This window comes from Yarrowia lipolytica, chromosome 1F (genome assembly GCF_001761485.1).
Source record: "Yarrowia lipolytica chromosome 1F, complete sequence".
NCBI classification, from domain to species: Eukaryota; Fungi; Ascomycota; class Dipodascomycetes; order Dipodascales; genus Yarrowia; species Yarrowia lipolytica.
In genome coordinates, this window is record NC_090775.1 from 3645380 (window position 1) to 3666573 (window position 21194).

Below are 21194 nucleotides of genomic sequence, written 5' to 3' on the forward strand. Positions count from 1 at the left end.
TCCGTATCCAAAAAACGCTCCTTTGACCTTGTCGTGTACACTTGTACGTCGCCCAATCGAATAGGGCCCAAACTCACTCCAAGGCCATATTAATTAACGTTCGGGGGCTGCTCTGGGACGTTAATTCAGATCTCGACCCGCCAAAGAAACAAAAAAGAACAAACAAACAAGAAAGGTCAAGGTTAGAGATCGAGTCATATGGTGCATATATTGGAAAATTTTCTGTGGGGATAGCTACAAGTAGCTACAGTAACTACAGTAGCTGTAATATACTGAATAGTAAGTCACAGCTGGTACTGTGTGAACTGTCGTCCACACTGATTTTTCCAGAAAATACATGATCCATACCGTTTATTGTAACAGCTCGCCATCCCACATCAAAATACACAATAAATAGTTAGTTACAAAATTCTCACACTGTTGGACTCCTCCTTACAACCAACCTCCTCCTTGTGCCAAATATTCTCGTGCGATGTTGTCTCCAGCCTTGGCGGCACATCGCATCCAATGTCGAACAATGGCCATCCGAGTAGGGTCCAACTTGTCCAAATCAGACGTAGAACAGTTGGGCATGTCCTCAAACAGCTCATTCAGCCGGGTCAGAGGCATGACACACAGGTTGACCTCACCAGGGTGACTCAGTTGCATGATTCCAAGTTCCCGCTGAGCCACCGAGTTACCTTCCTTGGCTGCAATGGTCCATAGCTCACCACACTCCTTCATTCCAAAACCAGCGAGCGGTGAAGAGCCGTTGAAAGAAGACTGTGTGCGAGAAACGTCGCTGCTGGTAGACTGGAAGATCTCGTTAGCTGCCTCTACAATGCATTCCACAGCCTCGTGCTTGATTGAAAGAGCAGCTAGCACAACGTCCCAGAACATCTTGCCAGAGTAAGACAGGTCCAGATTGTCGAGCGGTGCAAAAGCTGCAATCATTTGGAGATCTCTGAATAGGGTCTTGGGACGCAAATCGGAGCGGAAAAGACTTTGCAGCTCCTCCACAATGGCGTCGGCTCCAGGATCAGAACGCGTGCCAGCAGTCAGAGCGGCAACAACCAGTGTTTCAAGCTCATATAGGCACTGCATCTTGGCATGAGGCGAAGTGACAGTGGAGAATTTGGACAGAATCTCACTGTAGGCCCGGTCGTAGGGGAATGGAGCAGACAGAGTGTTGCTGCAAATCGCACCGGAAATCACTGGAGTGATACACGAGGGTATGGAAATGGGAATTCCATCGGGCAGGCGAGCCTCTACTGCAGCACTGGGGGTGTTGGGAAGCGTGAGTTTAAACGTAGGAGGCAGAGGCGACGGGGTAGCTGTGGCAGAGACCATGTTCTGCGCACCAGCTCCTGCTGTTCCGTTGGAGCTGTTCACTTTAACGGGCGTGATCGGTGCACTGGAGGCGCTAGTGGCAGCTGACGGGGGAAGTGTCAGCCTGAAGGCACCACCCTGGGCGTTGGGTCGCATGGAAAAATACGATTCAGTGGGACTGGAACAGGTCTTCTGGGGCGTTCCAAGATGCTCGCAAGAAGTTGCAGCCGCGGTGGACGCCACAGTTCCAATGCTCAGAATCGACGACCTGTGTCTCAGAGCTCTTGGAGGGGCATGTTTCACGGACAGACAAGCCTTTACAAGATCAGAAGATAGCCATTGGTCAGTCTCACTTCCAGAAAACCACCCAGAACCAAGGTCAGAGTAAACAATGGAGACCAAGAACAGGTGGAGATCTTCAGAGCATTGAGGGGTTCTCTTCTCAGGGAACAGAGGCGAGCCTCCAGCAGCCAGCTCGGCAATGAGTCGCTGGCAAAGATCATCCACCTCACAGTAGAATCTGTGCAGTCGCTCTTCTCCCTGGCAGAGATTTTGCTTGCGCTGCTCCTCTAGCCATCGTCGCGTGGCATCACTCTCTCTGTCGGACAACTTGTTTGGACCAGCAAACGAAGGAGGTGCAAACATGGTAATTTCGGAAGGCAGAGAGACGATACTCTGTCGCTGTCGTCGCTTGTTATACCCAAGAGAAAGCCTTTTGAAGAAGGATTCTCTGGAGGCTGTAGAGACAACGGAACTTGGCCGCCTGAACTTGCTGTCCAGTCCTCCAAGGCTGCCCATGGCGGCAGCCGGGCCTAAAGAAGGCGTCGAATTGGGATCAGCCAACTTCTGTGCAACACAGGAGGCTCGAACGTAAACCTCAGAGTTCCGAACCTGCGTCACGTACCACACCTTGTTCCGCAGAGTGCCCATAGCCTTGACCAGCTGAGAGGTCTTGTCACGGAATCTCTCAATGGACCGATTGTAGAGGCACACTTCAGTCTCTAGTCGCTCACATTCAGTTGTGTACTGGTCCAGCTGGACCTCCAGGGCACAATGAAGGGCCACAATGTCCCCTGAAGTAATGGAGGCATCGTGGAACTCCTGGGCCTGGTTCCAGTTGCCCTGGGACAGTTCCTTCGCGGAAGCTTGGGCGAGAAGTACAGATACGTCCTCCGACGAAGTGTCATAGTTTCTGATAAGCTGATGCAGGGGTGAAAAGTAGGTGAAGGCGACGGTGTGGGGATCGATGTTGAACACGTGCCAGGTTGTGAAGTTGCGCGGGCAGGAGATTCCCAGTGATTTGAGCTCTCCAGGAGACAAGACCACGTAGGAGGGGTTGTGGTGTGTTCTGTAGTCGAGGTGCTGAGGCGTTCCAGACGCGAATTTGCCAAAGATGGCGTTGGTGGCTCGGGTGCTGGGGTCATGGCTCAGATCCACGAGCTTGGCATGGATGCAGCTCATCTGCGATCTCTGTGCTGGCGAGATGTAGAAATCATGGCACATGCCATACTGTTCCGGGTTCACCAACATGTCTTTCACATAGACGCTAAAATAGTACTCGGCGATTGTGTGAAGATGCGACTTGTCCAGCGCACAGAGAGAGTTGGTGAACTGCAGCCACTCTGAACACAAGTAGGAGAACTGACCCAGGTGTCGAAGGATTGTGGTGGCTGCATCGACGACGCTCAGATGCGACGCCTGGAAAATCTGGAGAATGAGAGTCTCTAGTTTCGAGAAGTTGCATGTGTTATAGTTGTTGTTCAGGAATGCAAGCGCCTGAGTAATGAAGGTGGAGGTAGGGAGAGTGGTAGATGCAGAAGTAGTGTTTGTGTTGTTAGTGGCGGTAGTATAAGACCGTGGGGTCGATGCATGCAATGACTTGTTTTGTCTGTGTGTTGGCTTGTGCTGTGGCTGTTGTAGTGACCGTGTCTGTGTCGTTAGTTCCTGTCCTTCCTTGTGCTGACATGCTGCATTGCACACCGCGGCCAGATAAGCCATGTCGGTGTCCACCTTATGGAGAGCTGCGAGGGTGACGTACACATGGCGAGCCGTCGAGTTGCGGGTTCGCAGCAGGTCTGCGGCCTTCTGTACTCCATTGTCTCCCTTGAGTCTCTGTATCTGGGTCCATACTTCGATCTCCTGGGTGCCCGACAGCTCGGGTTCGGGATTGACCGAAGGGCGCGGTTCCGCCGCATGCGCCATTATTCTTTTGTATAGCTCGTAAAATTCGCGTGACTCATTCTGAACTTGAGAGTCACACAGTTTCCGGTGGTTGGCAATTGTGTCGTAGTATCGTTTTTGAGCGTCAACGTTTCGAAGAGCGGCCTTGCGCAGTCGGTAGCGGAGCTTGAGTGTCGTGTCCTCGTAGAGCCACGTTTTGTGGTCCAGAGCCGCCAGCTCAGCTAGCGACACGCCGTTGGTCGTAGAGTGTGGCGTAGACGTTGTAGTAGAAGTGTGAGAGCTGTGCCCGTGGATGCGGAACACTCCCGAGTCGCGTAGAGATGTAGTGACGGTTGTCATCTATGTTAGTATGAGTTGAGGTGGCGGTGGATAGCTGCCGTTGAAATGACAAGACCCATGTGACCTAAGCGAAGGTGGCGGGCTGGGAGTGCGGATGACACCTGCTTGAATAGATGGTAGATGAGCTGAGAAAACGACAGAGATACACGTGAGGGTTCATAGAACACGTATCTTTCTGTCTTCTAACCTTGGTACTGACACTGGTCGTGTAGTGTGCAGTTTCAGAAGCACATTTTCTCCTACTCTTCATCTCTTGTACATAGTCATGTATCTCTGAGTCATGTGGACTCAGAGAGTGAGCCTCATCGAATGCATTATCGCGCCTTGACGCTGTCCCGGTGACGGGTTGGCTTCATTTAGACCCCCTTCTGTTCGCAAATACTCACATTCAAAACCACCTTATGCCATACCCATGGAAGAAGAAAACCATGCAGAGAGAAGAAGAGATTGGCGATAAGTCACTACACCACTATACTCCTCTCCAAACTCTCTTTGCATTAAGGTATCTACAAGCGTCGAGGTAAACACCATAAGGTTTACTTACCTTTGTTTGTCCCTCACACGGGGTGACGAAGACATGCAGCTACCATGTATTGTGTAAATGAGTGAGAGATAAATGGGGCGATTTAACCACGGTATTGCATTAGCGACAAGTCGGGCCAGTATGGGATGTTATTTTCGCAGCCAATATTATAAAGACGGACACTGAGGTTTGAAAATTTTTCAAAAGTTTCTCCGACCCAAGAATATTTTCCGTGGCTCTGTTTTTTTCTCTTCGTATTGTGGGGCTCGTCTTTCTTAGATAGCCCATTTTCCGGGCCCCGTACTTTCGAAAAGCTCGCACCTCATTTAACTCAAAACAGAAAGATGAATCAGGCACACAGTGGAGCCTGACACTCACAGCAGGGAAACAAGGTGGGCTGCACCAGTCATGCAGCTGGGGAATGGGTTTTGGGTACGGTTGGTCGCAATTGGGAGCAGAAGTGGCCTTGTCCTCACCCGCGTACTGAGACAAGTGTATCGCCGACGTCCGGTGGCCTCTACAGAGGTAGTTTGGGGGCAGTGGTTCGACACATGTCACCGTAACATATGCTAGTGTTTTATCCGTAGATAGCATGGAGATCTGTACACCCACCGGTACACTAAATTGCAGGTCGCCTTCCAACAAGCATGCAGCCTAACGCTCAACCTGTACAAAAGTGGTAACGTAGCGCCGACTGATAAGAAAAAAATGCATGAACCTTGACCCTCCCAGCTGTCCGTCCAGATAGCGGGGGAGTCCCAATGCATGCGTAGACCAATAATCTTCACCTTCTGGGAGCATATACATCAGCACCGCACTTGGTAATTTTGCTTGGTGTAATATTGGCAAGGACGGATATATATTTCGCATCCCCGCTACTGACTGGGACTACTGTATCCCTTGGCACACGTCATGTTTCAAACCATATACCCAGCTAATGGCTTGGAAAAAGGGCGTGTGTGGGGTGTACACTATAAATAGGCTATAGAGCGACCCCCCCTGTATAGTGGCATTCTGATGATGTCATCTCTGCCAATATTGAAACTGCAGCGCGTGTGAGTGACAGAAGGAAGCGTCTCCCACCCATATGGCCCCTATTACTGCTCGTATTCCGTCCAAACGGATGGTGTGAAATAATTTCTGCACGCTAGTGCTCGAGAGTCTACATGGTCAGGGGCGCTGAATGTGGAAGCACGTACACCATGTCGCTGCAATACACCATCTACGACACGGCATTGAGTGACATTTCACAATAATTTGCAACACGGCATTAATGGAGCTGTTTGTTGTGATGCCTACAAGTGTGTCACTCGTATTGACAGGGTCAATGTCTTCCGGTTTAAGAAATAGCTAATGGTCATGGGACAACCTGTGTGCAAGACACTCACACGTATGTAGGTCCTCGTACTTGTACTGTAGAGCATTTTGTAAACTACCGCCATTCCAGCCTCTTGCCCTCTTCTTCGGGGATCTATTCTTAGCGCACTGTCTGTGGTGGACCCCACCCTGGGCGGGAATAAACAAACAAGTCATGGCGGCCCTACGCTCGTAATGATACCTCGTTTTGGGAGCTTGTGGAGATGTGTTGCTAACGGTTATAGGCCATCTGTATATATCCACGTCCTGGGTCTCATGATTTTTCAGGGCGGAATAATTATCTACAGTCCCAGATGTCTGTTATGGAATGAGGCTTGGATAGCTCTTAAGCGTGGGCGAGCGTTGGAAAGACACATTTTGGGTTGTGTCAGAACAAAGACATAACAATGGGAGAAAAGCAAAAAACCAAAATATGCAGGAAAGAATAACATGGCCAAGCCATGGTTCATCCTCGAACCCCTGAACTACAACTTGCGGCATTGTCGATCTGTACATGGCCAGGGCAGCCGTTTCGCCTGTGCACTGAGGCTGAAACAAGCACAGCTTTGATCCAATTATTACAAGTATAGGTACTGTATACACTCTCTAACTTGCACTACATCATAGTGTACCAGTAGCACTACCAGTAGCTGTCGCGCTAAAGAGCTGATCTAGCCCAATGATTACACAGTGTACTGTAGAGCTCTTGCTGGTGATACGAACCAAGGTCGTATTAACTGTCATGCTGTATGTACAGCTTGTCTGCTTCCGGAACTGTGCGGAGCACAGCCAAACCAATAAACGGGTCATCCGGACTTCAGGCTGCTTCAAGGCAGTATGAAGAATAATAAAAGCAAAAACATCAGCTGCCCTAATTATACCCCTGCTGTTGACAGTTGGACAACTGGCCCGGTGGTAAATTACAAGTTGAGGGTTTTAGCGCAATTTCGACTTTAGAACATTGGTTTTTGGCTGCGTCATTGGACACTGTTAACAGCAACTAGTTCCACACAAGCAACACACTGGACAAGTGCCGTGAGTTAGATAGCTCGAACGGTATGTCTTGACGCTAAATGAGATATCAAGAGACTTCTGGCTTTGATTCAATACTGACGATATCTCAAAACCTCGCCTATCGCTGTTTCTGGAATAGTTGGACCGACTGGGTAAAAAAGTAGTGGTTGTTGCAAAATCTCCTCTCATGCATGCAGACTACCCCGCGTTTCTTTTAGCGAAGAGAGTTTGCACAACTATTTCTTGTAGCTGCTGTGATTACTGAGTCCGTCATGTGACTTTTACAAGTGGTGATATCTTTGCTACAGAACTTATGATGCTCACAACCGCAATGGATGTTACATTGAGTATGCAAGTCACACGTGGCCCCAAACTCCCCTGTTGCCCTAGACCGCCTGGATCATCACATCTTCCTGTTTCACGCGTCTCGTAGGTTTCAATATATGCAAGCAGATCAAACCCACGGCAGGGCTGTCTAAACTTTCGAAAGTACGCTGTAGCTGTAGGTGACGAACGCCTATCAAAAGTTTCACAGCAATGACAGGCACATCACATGGCAGGTTCATTCATAAAGAAGCAGGCGCGCAGACGATCCCCACCCCTGTCCCCACGTTTTGCTCTGTACTATCGTGCAAGTTGTATCGTGTCTTTCCAAGACGGATTCGAGGTCGAATATTATTCACACAGCTTATTATTATACAACAGGCTCATTAGAAGGTACAGACGAACATGAACGTCGAACTGAGCGTTAAAATTTTTGCACTCACGACAAATTATTGATGGCCTGACTCATACAAGGGAGTAATCATTCCATGTTGCAAAACCGGTGTTAAAAGAAATAAAAATATAAAAATATACTTGTGAGCATGGTGTCCGACGCAGCGTAGACAACGCCGCCTATGATGAGATTTACATATCCGTAACCAAGCTGAGAATAATGAAGCGCGTAACATTCATCAAACACTTCACACGTTCCCGTTTTCGAGTTTCATACACTGCGTTGACCCTGGACTTACAAAACTGTGTATCTGATACTGTGCAATTTACTGTGCTTGTATGTTCATGAGCTTAGTCAGTCATCCCCAACTTCATCCTCAGACCTTAAATAAAGTTCTAGCTCATCTCCCAACCGTTGACTACTCGTCATACTTGTAGCTACTGGTACGTAGGGTTGACTTTTCAAATTACCCTACCGTGGACTATCATTTATAAAAGACTTTTCAGAACTTTTTTCTCTCCAGAGCACATCCCCGAACAGTGAGTACCTTAACATGTCAGCACACAAGCGCAATTTTAGTGATGATATTACCAATTTACATGGGCTAGCCTTGCACGGCAATGATGCTTCTGTTAACCATCTTTCGGGACTGATATTCATTACCCCATTTCTGGAGTCTTTTGAACCCTTCTAACTTAGGTATGAGTGGCACTACTGGAACCCTGCTATTTAGTGAACAAATCAACTGGAAGAGACAACCTCAGAACAATTGTAGTATTATGGACTGTATCTAGTGGTACTTTTACTTATAGTGATATTTTGGTATAACTATCTGGATATGAATCAGTGCCATTTGAAGCTCTGATACCACATTCGTTTGTGTCATGTCCCACATGCCCTAACTCACGCCTTGGATCCATATGCGTGCACTCCTGCTACATTAGCTACTTGTAGATATCGGTCCGTCTCACGATCCAAATCACGATGTTACCTGCACTCCAGATCTAATAGTTACTTATAGGAGCTACAAGCAGCTGGCGTATTCTAGCTTTGCATGGGCCGAATGTGAGTATCACATGAGTCTGGAAAACTACTGTGGTATGGCTGCGGTTCCAAATCAGTGGCCCTTGATCATGATCACCATGTCTATCTACAGTAACCACCTACAACACTGTGTGAAAAGGGGTAGTGTCAGAAAAGGACTGCGTGTAACTATTGTACATAATACAGTATCACAGTATCATACCCATAGCTGCCATACAATTTATTTCTAGTAATTGTAGAGTCCAAGTACATGAAGAAACTGCTCACTGTAGTAGCCCTACATACCTGAAGCACCGTTTGTTGACTCTCGCTTGTCCACTCACTGCCGTGTCGTAAAGGGCCATTCCGAGGAAGGCAAATTCGGGTGACCTGAACATCAATGAAGTTTCATTTGGCTTCGCCGTTGTGTTCTGAGAGATTATCCGGGTGTCGTATCTCCTTGAAATGTATTGGACGTGCTACAACTTAGTGAACCTGGTACTATATCTACAAGTACATACAGTACATGACATTAACATCACATAAAACTAGTGTACACGAAGGAATGGACAGCCTCTACTCGTAGTCCACAACCCCGTAGCCCCGCCATATAAGCCTTTTTATAAGCAGTCTTAGTGGGTGAGATAGGAGTGAAATTCCGGCAGAACAAATATCTTTGGACCCGTCTTACAAGGTCAAAAGACATCATCTCTTAGCCAAATGACTCACGCGAGGGAGGGCTTGTGCCGCGTGATACCGCCGTGGCCCACTATTTTGCCACTCTGGCAGCACGTGTGTGAATGCCTGGTTGTGGGACGTTGGTTGGTTCGAGCCTTATTTGTCCTTTTATTTCTTACACACCCTGCTGGAAAAGGGTCACAGGGATAGCCACTCCTTATCTTCCAAATGGCTCCTGACTCGCGCGACTTTTCGATAGCTAGACCCACGGCTATAGTTATTCACTCCCTTTACCCTGTTGGATCATCCCCGGCTCCAGGGGCTGTGTGAACACGTCCATAATATCGTCTTATGCGCAGTTGTACCGTCCACTTGTAAGCCTCCTCTCCAGCTGGGAGTTCGCATTCATAACGCAGCTACATTAGACACTTTCTGCTGGTCACCCCCACATCACGTGCTCTTGGCAAGTGTTATCAAAGTTAATATATAGTTGGCAGCACGCGCAAGAGCAAGTGACTTTTCTTGAAACTGAGAATCAAAAGATATCTTCACAGTCACAACCTGAAACGGCGTCTCTTGGGCAGCCCATAAACGTTTGCCACTAACACCTACCATCTCATCTCTTTTCACACTTATCTACCTTGAGAACTACCCACTCGACACATCATCAACGACACGTTGTTGCCACAACCCACAATGGACACCCCCCTGACACGAAACACGTCGTCGGCGTCGCTGTCGTCGCTGGAGTACGAGCATGATATGGACCGGCATCAGATGTTCGATTTTCTCGATCACCTCTCATTGACCACACAACTGACGAAGACCATCCCCACCAAGGCGCGGCAAAAAGCGTCGGAAATCAAAGATGCAGCCATTCGACAACGAAACAAGATCAAAGGGAACCAGGACATCGACCGACTGCGTCAACAGATGATCAGACAGATGGAGAAGATGGAGACCCGGCTGGGAACTGCCACGGCCATCAACTCGACGGAGAAATACACCTTCGCCATTGGCCTGGTCACCATATTCTTCATTGGATACGTCATGGGACACGCGCCAGAATATCTTCATGTCATCTACACGGTGCTGTTCTGTTTTCTGATGCCCATCAGAGCGTATACGTACCGAAAAAAGGAGTACCACTACTTTCTCGCCGATCTATGCTACTTCGTTAACTTCCTCACGCTTTTGTACCTGTGGGTCTTCCCCAGCTCGGAGCGATTATTTATTTCATGCTACTCTCTCACTACAGGAACCCTCTCCTGGGCCGTCATCACGTGGAGAAACTCTCTGGTTTTGCATTCCCTAGATAAAACCACCTCTGCCTTTATCCACATCTTTCCACCCGTGCTGTTCCACGTTATTGTCCACGTTCTGGATCAGGACTACAAGGCCCACCGATTTCCGGGGGCTGTAAAGGTTGAGTCGTGGAAGATGGTCCAGGGTCTGGTATGGACATCTATTGCTTACGCCATCTGGCAAGCGCTGTATCACTTCTTCATCACCATTCGAAGAAAGGACAAGATCAGAGCTGGTCGGGTCACTTCCTTTGAGTGGCTGCGGCGATCCTACAGCAAGACACCTCTCGGTAAGTTCGTCAACGGCCTTCCTGAGCCTTTCCCTGTTGTTGCCTTTACTGCCATCCAGTTTGGCTACCAGCTGGGAACTATGCTGTTCTGCCCCATCTGGTACTCTTATGGCTACCTTTCTGGCTGCTTCATGACCTTCATCCTCTTCACTGCGTCTTACAACGGAGCCACTTACTACATCGATGTGTTTGGCAAGCGTTTCCAGAAGGAGCTGCAATTGCTGCAGGCTGAGGTGGCCCAATGGCAGGACACCAACCAGATGATCATCAGCCCCAACCTCATGCCCAACATGGCCCACCCCGAGAAGAAGAGTGCCCAGAGTGTGTGGCTGAAGGATATCGAAGATGACGGCCATCCTACAGCCTATCAGGAGAACAAGGATGTCAGCGACATCAAGTTGTGATTGATAATGGTTTGATTCGTGTAATAATAGACAATGACCCGTTGTCAGGGCAGTACTCTCCACCCTGTGTATACCAATACAAACAAAAATGAACGGGTCTTCATAGAGTGAGAAGCTTGTATATAACGAACGCCTGAGACTTTATGAGAAAGAAGGTCTCCCTAAATACAGTATTTCGGGGGTAAGCAGCTAGATATAATCATCTGGACGTGTCTCATGAAATCCAGCTTCTTGTGGTTCACTCGTAACGTCTTGCCAGGATCGTCAAACGAGATGGCTTGTTGGATGTGTAGAGGGCCCAGCAGCTTGTAAAGTGACTTGGAAATAAGCAGCACCCTTATCTGTCGAGGGACAGCCTCACTGACGTCCTTTTTTCTTTTTTTTCCCGTACTTTTCAGCTATAACCGTGTTAAATCCACATATCTGACCCGGATTCGGGGGTTCAGAAGAGCTTCTGATAATTGTGTTTGTTGATTCCCTTCACTTCCTCCTCTGGACCAGATAAATACAAAATATCAACCGTCAAACATTGCAAATTGTAGGGAATTATAAAAAAAATTATAAAATATTTTTTTTATTCTAATGATTCATTACAGCACAGCAAAAAAAATTGGGAAAAATTGTTTTAAGCTGCTGTAGACAAAATCATTGTAAATCTGCATCTCTAGGCAACCTGGCCGAGCGGTCTAAGGCGCCAGGTTAAGGCTAACACCTTAACGAATATCCTGGTCTCTTCGGAGGCGAGAGTTCGAATCTCTCGGTTGTCAACTTTTTTGGCTGACTCTTCTATTGACGTCGGCTTTTATCATGCATTTGTCTTAAGTACTTCTTTTTCATTGATTTGAGGTGTGTTCTGTCGATGTCATCATATAGTACAAGTAGTGTCTCACTACCGAGCTTCAAATGCTTGGAAGTTACGCTACTGTATATCTGGCCAACCATCGATTTACTTGTATAGTGTTATGTTGAAGAACAAGACGCTATAGACACACAGTATATCTACAGGCACTTGTACGCAATGAATGGACGCCGTATACTGTTCAAATGTTTGATATTCAGTATCACCAGCTCACATCTACAAATACTCCACTCCCACATGCCGGAGCCGCACGAACTTATGAGATCAACTTGTGCTCCTTGTACAAGTACCGGTACAAGTACCTGTTCCTATAGATCTGCGTGATCAAATGCAGGTTGCACACAGAACAACAACAAGAGAGTACAACACCATCAAGTGAAATCTAATATGCTGCCACACACTGATGAGAGACACCGCTTCTATGACATGATTGAAATGAGTTACAGTAGGATGGAAAGACTGGTCGTAGCTAGGTACAAGGATGTGGGGAGGTATGCGTTTATTAGTTCATAGACCACATGGTCTTTCCATGGGTTAATATCTCGTATAAATGTCCAATACCAGCCACTCTCATTGTATACCACTGCTGCCTGCCTCACGTCCCGTTTCACGGGTCATACGTGCGGCTGAACTCTACAACTTCCGTGCTGTGCGGCTCATCATCAAGTAGCCTTTCATTCTGTTGAGCATCCCGTTGTGATACAGAATATGATCCACATGTCCATCTCTTCACCACGACATCAAGTGACACGAAAACGACACATAGCAGCGCAAGATACGACGAAAAATACCCAGTGATTTCAGCAAGAAATGTACACTCAATCATGATACCATAACGAGGTCACTAGCCTTTCAAACCACCACCTCTAGATGACATCAAGAACGCATCACAGTGCATGTCATGCACCTCTCGTCACCCACAACCGGGTCAAGGACTACGGAAATCCACTTGAACGATACCCGAAGCGTCTCGGGGTATCTATATAAGGCACCCATGGAACCCTGTTGATTCCTCATTCAAACACGCACACGAACAAACACTATGAAGGTCCTTCTCATTCTCTACGACGCCGGCTCCCACGCTGTTGATGAGCCCAAACTACTCGGATGCACCGAGAACGAGCTCGGTATCCGATCATGGCTCGAGTCCCAGGGCCATACTCTGGTAACCACCTCTTCCAAGGATGGCGATGACTCTGTCCTCGACAAGGAAATTGTCGACGCCGATGTCGTCATCACCACTCCCTTCCATCCCGGTTACATTACCCGAGAGCGAATTGCCAAGGCCAAGAACCTCAAAATATGTGTTACTGCAGGTGTTGGTTCCGACCATGTCGACCTTGATGCCGCCAACGAGCGAGACATTGCCGTTCTCGAGGTCACTGGTTCCAACGTCCAATCCGTCGCTGAGCACGTCGTCATGACCATGCTCGTCCTCGTCCGAAACTTTGTCCCCGCTCACGAGCAGGTCATGGCTGGTGGTTGGGATGTTGCTGCTGTCGCCAAGGACTCTTATGACATCGAGGGTAAGGTCATTGGTACCGTTGGTGGTGGCCGAATTGGTCAGCGAGTCCTCAAGCGAGTGGCTCCCTTCAACCCTAAGGAGATGCTCTACTACGACTACCAAGGACTTTCTGCTGAGACCGAGCAGGAGCTCAACTGTCGACGAGTCGAGAAGCTTGAAGATATGCTTGCCCAATGTGACATTGTCACCATTAACTGTCCTCTCCACGAGTCTACCAAGGGCCTCTTCAACAAGGAGATGCTCTCTCACATGAAGAAGGGTGCTTGGCTTGTCAACACCGCTCGAGGAGCTATCTGTGTCAAGGAGGATGTCGCCGAGGCTCTTGCCAACGGCCAGCTTCGAGGCTACGGTGGTGATGTGTGGTTCCCTCAGCCAGCCCCTGCCGACCACCCTTGGAGATCGATGCGAAACAAGTACGGCGCCGGTAACGCTATGACCCCACACATATCTGGTACTTCCATTGACGCCCAGGCCCGATACGCCGAGGGCACCAAGAACATTCTCGAGGTCTTCTTCTCCGGAAAGCAGGACTACCGACCCCAGGATATCATCTGTATCAACGGTCACTACGGTACCAAGGCTTACGGCGACGACAAGGAGCACGCCAAGAAATAGATAATATTCATTAACATACAAATACAGTCTACAGTCCTATATCGATTCGGTCGCTTCGAGTTACTGTAGGTCTTGTACTTGTTTTGTACAAGTACGATACTCGTACGCAAATCCAATAGTCTCATACGACTAAAGTGGCCTGCAGCAAGTCAAACACTCATTAATCAGAAGAACTAGAATGGCGCGTTTTCAGAAGCATTTGTACCAACAAAATGAACCACAGTTTTAGTACATTGGAGCAAAAAAGATTTGCAAAAAAAGAGGACGACAGGACTCGAACCCGCAGCCTTTGGAGGACGTCGTTCTGGAGAACCGAAATCCAATGCGCTACCATTACGCCACGTCCTCATTGTGATTTTTATTTCTGCTGAAATCTGACAGCCACATTTTGACATATGCTTATGTGAGCCGGGAAATATTATTTTTTACCTGAAATGTATATCCATAGAATTTTTATAGATAAAAGTCCTAGAATAATAAAAAAAAAAAAAAAAGGGTCTAGTATAAAAGAAAAACCAACGTGTTGGCCCATGCCTAAATAAACACGCTGACGACTCTGATGAATGAAACTATGAAATATATATAAAAAAACCACCTCTTCGCGGTCGCTACCCTTTGAATATAAAAAAACAAAGAAAAAAATAAAATAGAGGAGGAATAAGAGGACATCCCAAGCACTACTGTCATACGCTCTTCTGCAAACACCCGAATCCGAGTCCGATGTGTGGGTTTGACATTGCTGAGATGTATTTCCCTTGAACCCTTGAACAAAAAAAAAACAAAACAAAACAAGAAAAACAGGCCATACACCCGTCATATAGGCGGGATCGCAGTAAGAATTGCCGCTGATATAGCATATTCCAATAACAACCTTGAAAGAACATGTTTTGAGGGCGTTGTCTTGCACATTTGACTAATCAACTCGATACAGTGCCGTGAAATTTCGAATTGTACCATACTGACAGTACCAAAATTGTGATGCAAGTTTGTACGAGAACGAGTACTGTAGCTGTAGCATGGTTTATACCACGAGTTGCTGGACCCACTGTGATTACTAAAACATAGCCAACCATTCATATCCACATGATACAGCAGCAGTTAGCAGCAGTTGGAACTCATGCGCACCGTCTTGAATATGAGCACGGCTGAGTTGAACAATCAAGGTGAGAGGGTGGTAAATAAGTATAAGAGGAATTCCAGAGGTAGCTGCCAAATCTATATACCTCTAAGGTATCTGCCACCACCTTTGCAACCTGACAGCTCGCCACGAGAGAAAAATTTCGCAAGCTACCACTCCCTACCCTTGCCCAGCTCATTACTGATTAGGTTCGTCCAGCAGGTAAAAAAATCTTGTGATAACGTTACGTGATTAGAGACGACACGACTACAAGTAGACGCAAAGGATTCCTCTAGGAGCTGACGGAAACGATAGACGAACATTCACCCAGCAACTTGTTAAACACCGCGTCGACCACCTCACATTCAAAATGAAAGACCAGCGAGTCCAGGTGCCTGCATCGCCCTCGCAGTCCCAAGCAAACGCGTTTTCGGCTCTCTTTGCACCTTCTGACAAGAACTCCCTCTCCAGCTTTGCCTACAACCCTTCGAAACCGGCATCCAATGGACAGAGACCCTCGGCAGCAACTCCCGCAGCCTTCACTGAAGAGCAGAAGCAGCGCCTGCAACGACTGAAGCCCATGTTCAACCAGCTGCCCCTCGTCAAGCTGAGAGAAGCAGTTGCTAACAGCACCGATTTCGACCGAGCTGTGGCATACCTTCGACGACAGGGTAGCATTCCATCTTCTTCTATAAACTCCGCGCCAACCCATCGAAAGCCTGCTTCACTGGTCAATCCGTTGGCTTTCCTCAACCCTTCTGTCACCACCAAGCCTGCCCCTCTGTCAACCAAACGGGAGGTTTCCAAGTCCAAGAGTATCAGAGAGAAATGGAAAAAGGAGGAGCCTAAAGCTGAGGACGATCTCGTTGTCATGGAAGACAAGCCTAGTGCACCCAAGAGAAGGCTGGTGCAGGCAAAAGACCGAGCAGGATATACCCCTCAGCCCACACGGTCTCCCACTCCATTGTCTCCTGTGTCCATTTCTCGAGACACTCCCATGGATATCGATGAAGCAGAGGCCGACGAATCTGACGACTTCTCTGAGAAGGAAGATGTCGACCCTGGCTTCGATCTCAGAGTGTTGGAGTTCCTCAACACCTCTTCTCAGAGAGACCTCATCGACCTGTCGTCGTGTTCCCAGAAGGTCGGTGAGCTCATGGTCAAGAACCGACCCTACAAGAACCTGCTGCAGGCCCAAAACGTTGAGTTTTCTGACTCGGAATCCTCATCTACTGAGAAGAAGCGGGGACGAGGAGGCCGAAAGCGAAACGCCGGAGAACGTATTGTTGATGCCGTCTCCGCTACTCTTCGAGGCTACGAGGCGGTGGACTCGTTGATCCAGAAGTGTGACGTCTTGGGTAACCAGGTGGCTGCCGATATCAAATCTTGGGGTGTGGATATTTTTGGAGCTAAGGACGGAGAGGGTGTTGACATTACAGACATAGACGAGGACGTTGTCAAGAAGTCGACGGTCAAGTTCCTCACCGAGAAGCCCTCTATTCTCAGTGACGATCTTGTTCTGAAGGACTACCAGCAGGTTGGAATCAACTGGCTGTATCTGCTCTACAAGAAACGGCTATCTTGCATTCTGGCCGATGAGATGGGTCTCGGAAAGACCTGCCAGGTCATCTCTTTCATGGCTCTGCTGAAGGAGCAAGGAGAACACGAGGGTCCCCATCTTGTCGTGGTGCCTTCTTCGACACTGGAAAACTGGCTGCGAGAGTTCCAGAAATTCGCACCCTCTCTAGTTGTCGAGCCTTACTATGGCTCCCAGAACGAACGCGCCGAGATGCGAGAGACTCTGTCCGACCCCGAGAATAAATACGACGTCATTGTGACCACCTACAACCTGGCTTGTGGCACCAAATTCGATGTGTCCTTCCTAAAGTCCATCAAATTTAATTGCTGTGTTTACGATGAGGGCCATATGCTGAAGAACTCTCAGACTGACCGATACAACAAGCTAATGCGACTCAAGGCCAATTTCCGACTTTTGCTGACAGGTACTCCTCTGCAGAATAACCTCCGGGAGCTTGTGTCTCTGCTTGCATTTATCATTCCGTCTCTATTTGATGGTTGTAAGGACGATTTGGCAGAGATATTCAAGCACAAGGCCACCACTAATGACGCCTCTTCACACATGCCTCTCTTGTCACAGCAGCGAGTTAACCGTGCAAAGACAATGATGACTCCATTCATTCTGCGACGAAAGAAGGAGCAGGTGCTGAAGCATCTGCCTCCCAAGACTCACGAAGTCGCATACTGCCATCTTTCTCCTGATCAACAGGCCATTTACGACGAGCAGATGGAGCGAATGAGACAGATGCGACGAGACAGAGCTGCTGGCAAGCCTTCCTCTCGAGTTGGAAACCCCCTCATGCTTCTACGTAAGGCGGCTCTTCATCATCTGCTTTTCCGACGAAAGTTCGACGATGACACTCTCAAGAGCATGTCCAAGGAGATCATGAAGGAGGAGCGGTACTACGATGCTAACCGAGACTACATCCGAGAGGATATGGAGGTCATGAGCGACTTTGAGCTAAACAGATTAGCTCTCCAGTTCCCCAGCATCGAGAAGTATGCTCTGGAAGAGGAGCCATGGATGGACGCTGCCAAGGTTAAGAAGTTGGCCGAGATGCTGCCTATCATGAAGGAAAACAATGATAGAGTCCTCATTTTCTCGCAGTTCACCCAGTGCTTGGACATTCTTGAGTCTGTTCTTAACACTCTGGGAATTGCATTTCTCCGCCTGGACGGCCAAACCCCCGTCGAGGCCCGGCAAGACATGATCGACAAGTACTATGAGGAGACTGATATCACCGTCTTCCTGCTCTCTACCAAAGCTGGAGGGTTTGGTATTAACTTGGCATGTGCTAACACTGTTATCATTTTCGATCTTTCGTTCAACCCTCATGACGATAAGCAGGCCGAGGATCGAGCTCATCGAGTCGGTCAGACTCGGGACGTCCGAGTCATTAGACTGGTGTGTAAGGGTACTGTGGAGGAGAAGATTCTTGAGCTCAACAATACCAAGCTGGCTCTGGACAAAAGTGTGTCTGGTGAGGGTGGTGAAGAGGAGGCCAAGAAGAACGAGTCCAAGATCGAGGAGATGCTGATGGCGGATGACGAGTAGCTATGTAACGGACGATAAATAAACGCATAAGATCTGAACTTAGAAACATTAATAGATTATTTACACTTTTTTGGGTACTTTTACTCGCGCGAGTATTGGGATGTATGTACTGTACTTGTAGGTAAGACCTTCAAAAGAAACACATCATGACTTTGCAGGACGAGATACCAGCTACCCAAGGAAAAAGAGAGCAAGCCAGAAATAAAAAGTGATCATGCCGAGGATCGAACTCGGAGCCTCCCCGGTGTGAGCGGGACGTGATAACCATTACACCACACGACCTTTTTCACGTGACATAATAAGAATGATTGCCATGCAATTATGGATAATGAATCAATAGAATAAAAAAAAGAATGAATCATTAGAATAATAAAAATCATTGCAATGAATCATTAGGATAAAAAAAGGATTATTGTCCAAACCTTGGGGAATTAAGGATGTCCATCAAAAAAGTGGAAAGGGTGTACTCATGAGTAGTACTCCCCCACAGGGGCTCGAACCCTGGACATTTCGGTTGCAATGCCTTTAGGGTTACTAAAAGCCGAACGCTCTACCAACTGAGCTATAGGGGATTTTTTCATATTTGGTAATTCTGGGCTACCAAATCTGAATTTCGCAAATCATTAGCTGAATCATTAGAAAAAAAAATTATAGAATCATTAGAATAAAAAAAAATAAATAGCTGTAGTAAATCATTAAGAATATATATATTATATAAAAAAGCGCCAATAACCCGGCTTACTAGGGTATATATATAGCTGTAATGAATCATTAGAATAATAATAATAATAAAAAAAGCAGCGCACACCGAAACGATTTGTAAGTGCATGATTTATCGAACGCCAATTACTACACAATACAACTGGCTCGATAGTCATGTGCATAGTCGTATATAACGGCAACAGGCAACAACGAGTTTAATAAAACAGCTTGTGTCTGTATAGACTTCCAATTCAAAATTACGCTACAAGCACGACGCCTCAGGCTCAGTCAAACGAACTGAGGTGCCCTTTATTCTGCCACTATGAGTGGTGTCGCTTGGCAGAATCAGCGGGGAAAGAAGACCCTGTTGAGCTTGACTCTAGTTTGACATTGTGTAGAGACATAGGGGGGTGTAAGAATAAAGTGGGAGCTTCGGCGCCGCCAGAAGGAACTCCAGAGACGCGTAGATCTTGTCATGGGGAAGGGTGTCGACCACGTGATCCAGACCATCAGTGAGCTCGTACAGCGAGACGTCCAGCTAAGGACCCACAGTTGTGTAGAAGATCTGCTGCTGCTCGGTGTAATCTTTTAAAAAAGACCCAGGCAGACATGAGGGGACACGGTGCCAAACAAGTTAGAGGCACAAATTGATACTCGTGGCATTAATTACGTACAAGTAGATATTAGATACTTCTCTTATTTTTAGTTCATCTGAGATGCTTTTTTTTTACTTTGTTGTTTAGCCTACTTGTAGGTATTGAAGATCATAAGTATTATTGATGTGATATAGCTAGTTAATTAACAACTTACAACCCACTTCTAGGGAAAACGCGTTCCGATAGTTAGCACACACCAGAAAGGGTGTGTGCTTGCTCATTCACCAGAAAAGAGATTCTAAGATCAGTGGATAAAAACTATCTACAGGATGGAACATCTCGTCTACGAACCCAGCTTGATTCCTCTCATCACTATGTGGTGACATCTCATCATTATGTGAGGAATTAGCCAGGTATTACCCACCGGGTATTACCTTCAACAGTAGGTGTGGGGGAATACTCCAGGGAAATAGACATTGGTTTTTTTTTTTTTATTTTTTTTTTTTATTCTAATGATCATTTCAGCTAACTCGAAGCCCCATTAAACAAATTGTTATACAAGCACATCGCGATTGGGATTCGCGATTCGGTTGTTCAGGGAGAGCGCGCCATGACATTTTTGCTCCGCGTGTTCAATGTATTCTTTCCTGTTCCAATCTCTTGACCAGTTAAATATATCATCAAATTTTTATTTAAAAAAGGGGGTTTTTTATTCTAATGATTCATAAAAGCTATATACCTAGAAAGCCGGGTTTATTGGCCGTTCAATAAATCATACACTTCTGGAATCTTTGCGATATGACGCTGCTGCGGCGCTGTCCGGTTGGTTTGTCCGACGCTTCGTCTAGTTGGAATGTCATTGTCGTGGTCTCGTGGTAGTGAATCATGGGCTAACCAACTAATTTTTTAATGGTGAAGGGCTACCTACGACTCAGGTAGAACCTCCAAAACTCTGGTTGCAAGCTTTCTTCAATTAAATACTACAAGGTATTGAAGATCATAAGTATTATTGATGTGATCGTGTGTGTCCTGTTTTGAGATCTTTGCGGCATCGGGGGATTGAAGGTGGGGGTAGCAACGTGTTTGAGTTGTTTTTTTTTTTCTTTTTTTTTTTCCATAATTCCAATTAATCTTGAGACGTCAGCGTGTATATTTAGCCGTGCAGCAGACCTCACGAGTACGTCATGTGTACCAGCCATCGTAATAATGCTCCTAGAGTAGAAAACAACTTCGGCGCTCATTCCTCTCCGCGCTTCCGCCTCATAGCCACGACCACCATGTCGCGATAATTACTAAGCCGAACTTACATAGTAGAGTCTAGAATTTTCGAATTTTCGAAATATTCTCCCGGTGGCCAAGCTGGTTTAAGGCGCGAGACTGTAATGGTATTAAAAATTTGTAATCTTGAGATCGGGCGTTCGACTCGCCCCCGGGAGAGGATATTGTTTTGTCACAGCTTTTTTGTTTCTTTATTCTTATGTAAGATCGTGGTGCAAAAAGATTAGGAGA

General features: G+C 47.2%; 5 protein-coding genes and 5 non-coding genes across 10 annotated transcripts; 5 read left to right on the forward strand and 5 right to left on the reverse strand.

The window, feature by feature from the left end:
- Positions 1–432: 432 nt before the first annotated feature.
- On the reverse strand, positions 433–3828 carry YALI1_F36492g (uncharacterized protein; the record flags this gene model as incomplete). Its single annotated transcript, XM_506001.3, has 1 exon — positions 433–3828. One exon carries the CDS (start codon positions 3826–3828, stop codon positions 433–435), a length of 3396 nt encoding a protein of 1131 aa, XP_506001.3.
- Positions 3829–9836: 6008 nt separating this feature from the next.
- YALI1_F36552g (uncharacterized protein) lies at positions 9837–11138 on the forward strand (the record flags this gene model as incomplete). Its single annotated transcript, XM_506002.3, has 1 exon — positions 9837–11138. The coding sequence occupies one exon, from the start codon at positions 9837–9839 to the stop codon at positions 11136–11138; it is 1302 nt and encodes a 433-aa protein (XP_506002.1).
- Positions 11139–11805: 667 nt separating this feature from the next.
- Positions 11806–11905, forward strand: YALI1_F36571r. Its single transcript has one exon. It is a non-coding gene; the product is annotated as a tRNA-Leu (tRNA).
- A 1134-nt stretch (positions 11906–13039) lies between these two features.
- On the forward strand, positions 13040–14137 carry YALI1_F36584g (uncharacterized protein; the record flags this gene model as incomplete). The annotated part of the gene is made up of 1 exon (XM_506003.1): positions 13040–14137. The coding sequence occupies one exon, from the start codon at positions 13040–13042 to the stop codon at positions 14135–14137; it is 1098 nt and encodes a 365-aa protein (XP_506003.1).
- A 259-nt stretch (positions 14138–14396) lies between these two features.
- YALI1_F36598r lies at positions 14397–14485 on the reverse strand. The gene has a single exon. It is a non-coding gene; the product is annotated as a tRNA-Arg (tRNA).
- Positions 14486–15624: 1139 nt separating this feature from the next.
- Positions 15625–18387, forward strand: YALI1_F36610g (uncharacterized protein; the record flags this gene model as incomplete). Its single annotated transcript, XM_506004.3, has 1 exon — positions 15625–18387. One exon carries the CDS (start codon positions 15625–15627, stop codon positions 18385–18387), a length of 2763 nt encoding a protein of 920 aa, XP_506004.3.
- A 209-nt stretch (positions 18388–18596) lies between these two features.
- YALI1_F36640r lies at positions 18597–18669 on the reverse strand. Its single transcript has one exon. It is a non-coding gene; the product is annotated as a tRNA-Val (tRNA).
- A 197-nt stretch (positions 18670–18866) lies between these two features.
- On the reverse strand, positions 18867–18959 carry YALI1_F36643r. Its single transcript has one exon. It is a non-coding gene; the product is annotated as a tRNA-Lys (tRNA).
- Positions 18960–19409: 450 nt separating this feature from the next.
- On the reverse strand, positions 19410–20545 carry YALI1_F36649g (uncharacterized protein; the record flags this gene model as incomplete). The annotated part of the gene is made up of 2 exons (XM_068283499.1): positions 19410–19558; positions 20464–20545. 2 exons carry the CDS (start codon positions 20543–20545, stop codon positions 19410–19412), a joined length of 231 nt encoding a protein of 76 aa, XP_068139600.1.
- A 484-nt stretch (positions 20546–21029) lies between these two features.
- Positions 21030–21122, forward strand: YALI1_F36664r. Its single transcript has one exon. It is a non-coding gene; the product is annotated as a tRNA-Tyr (tRNA).
- The last annotated feature ends 72 nt before the right edge of the window (positions 21123–21194 follow it).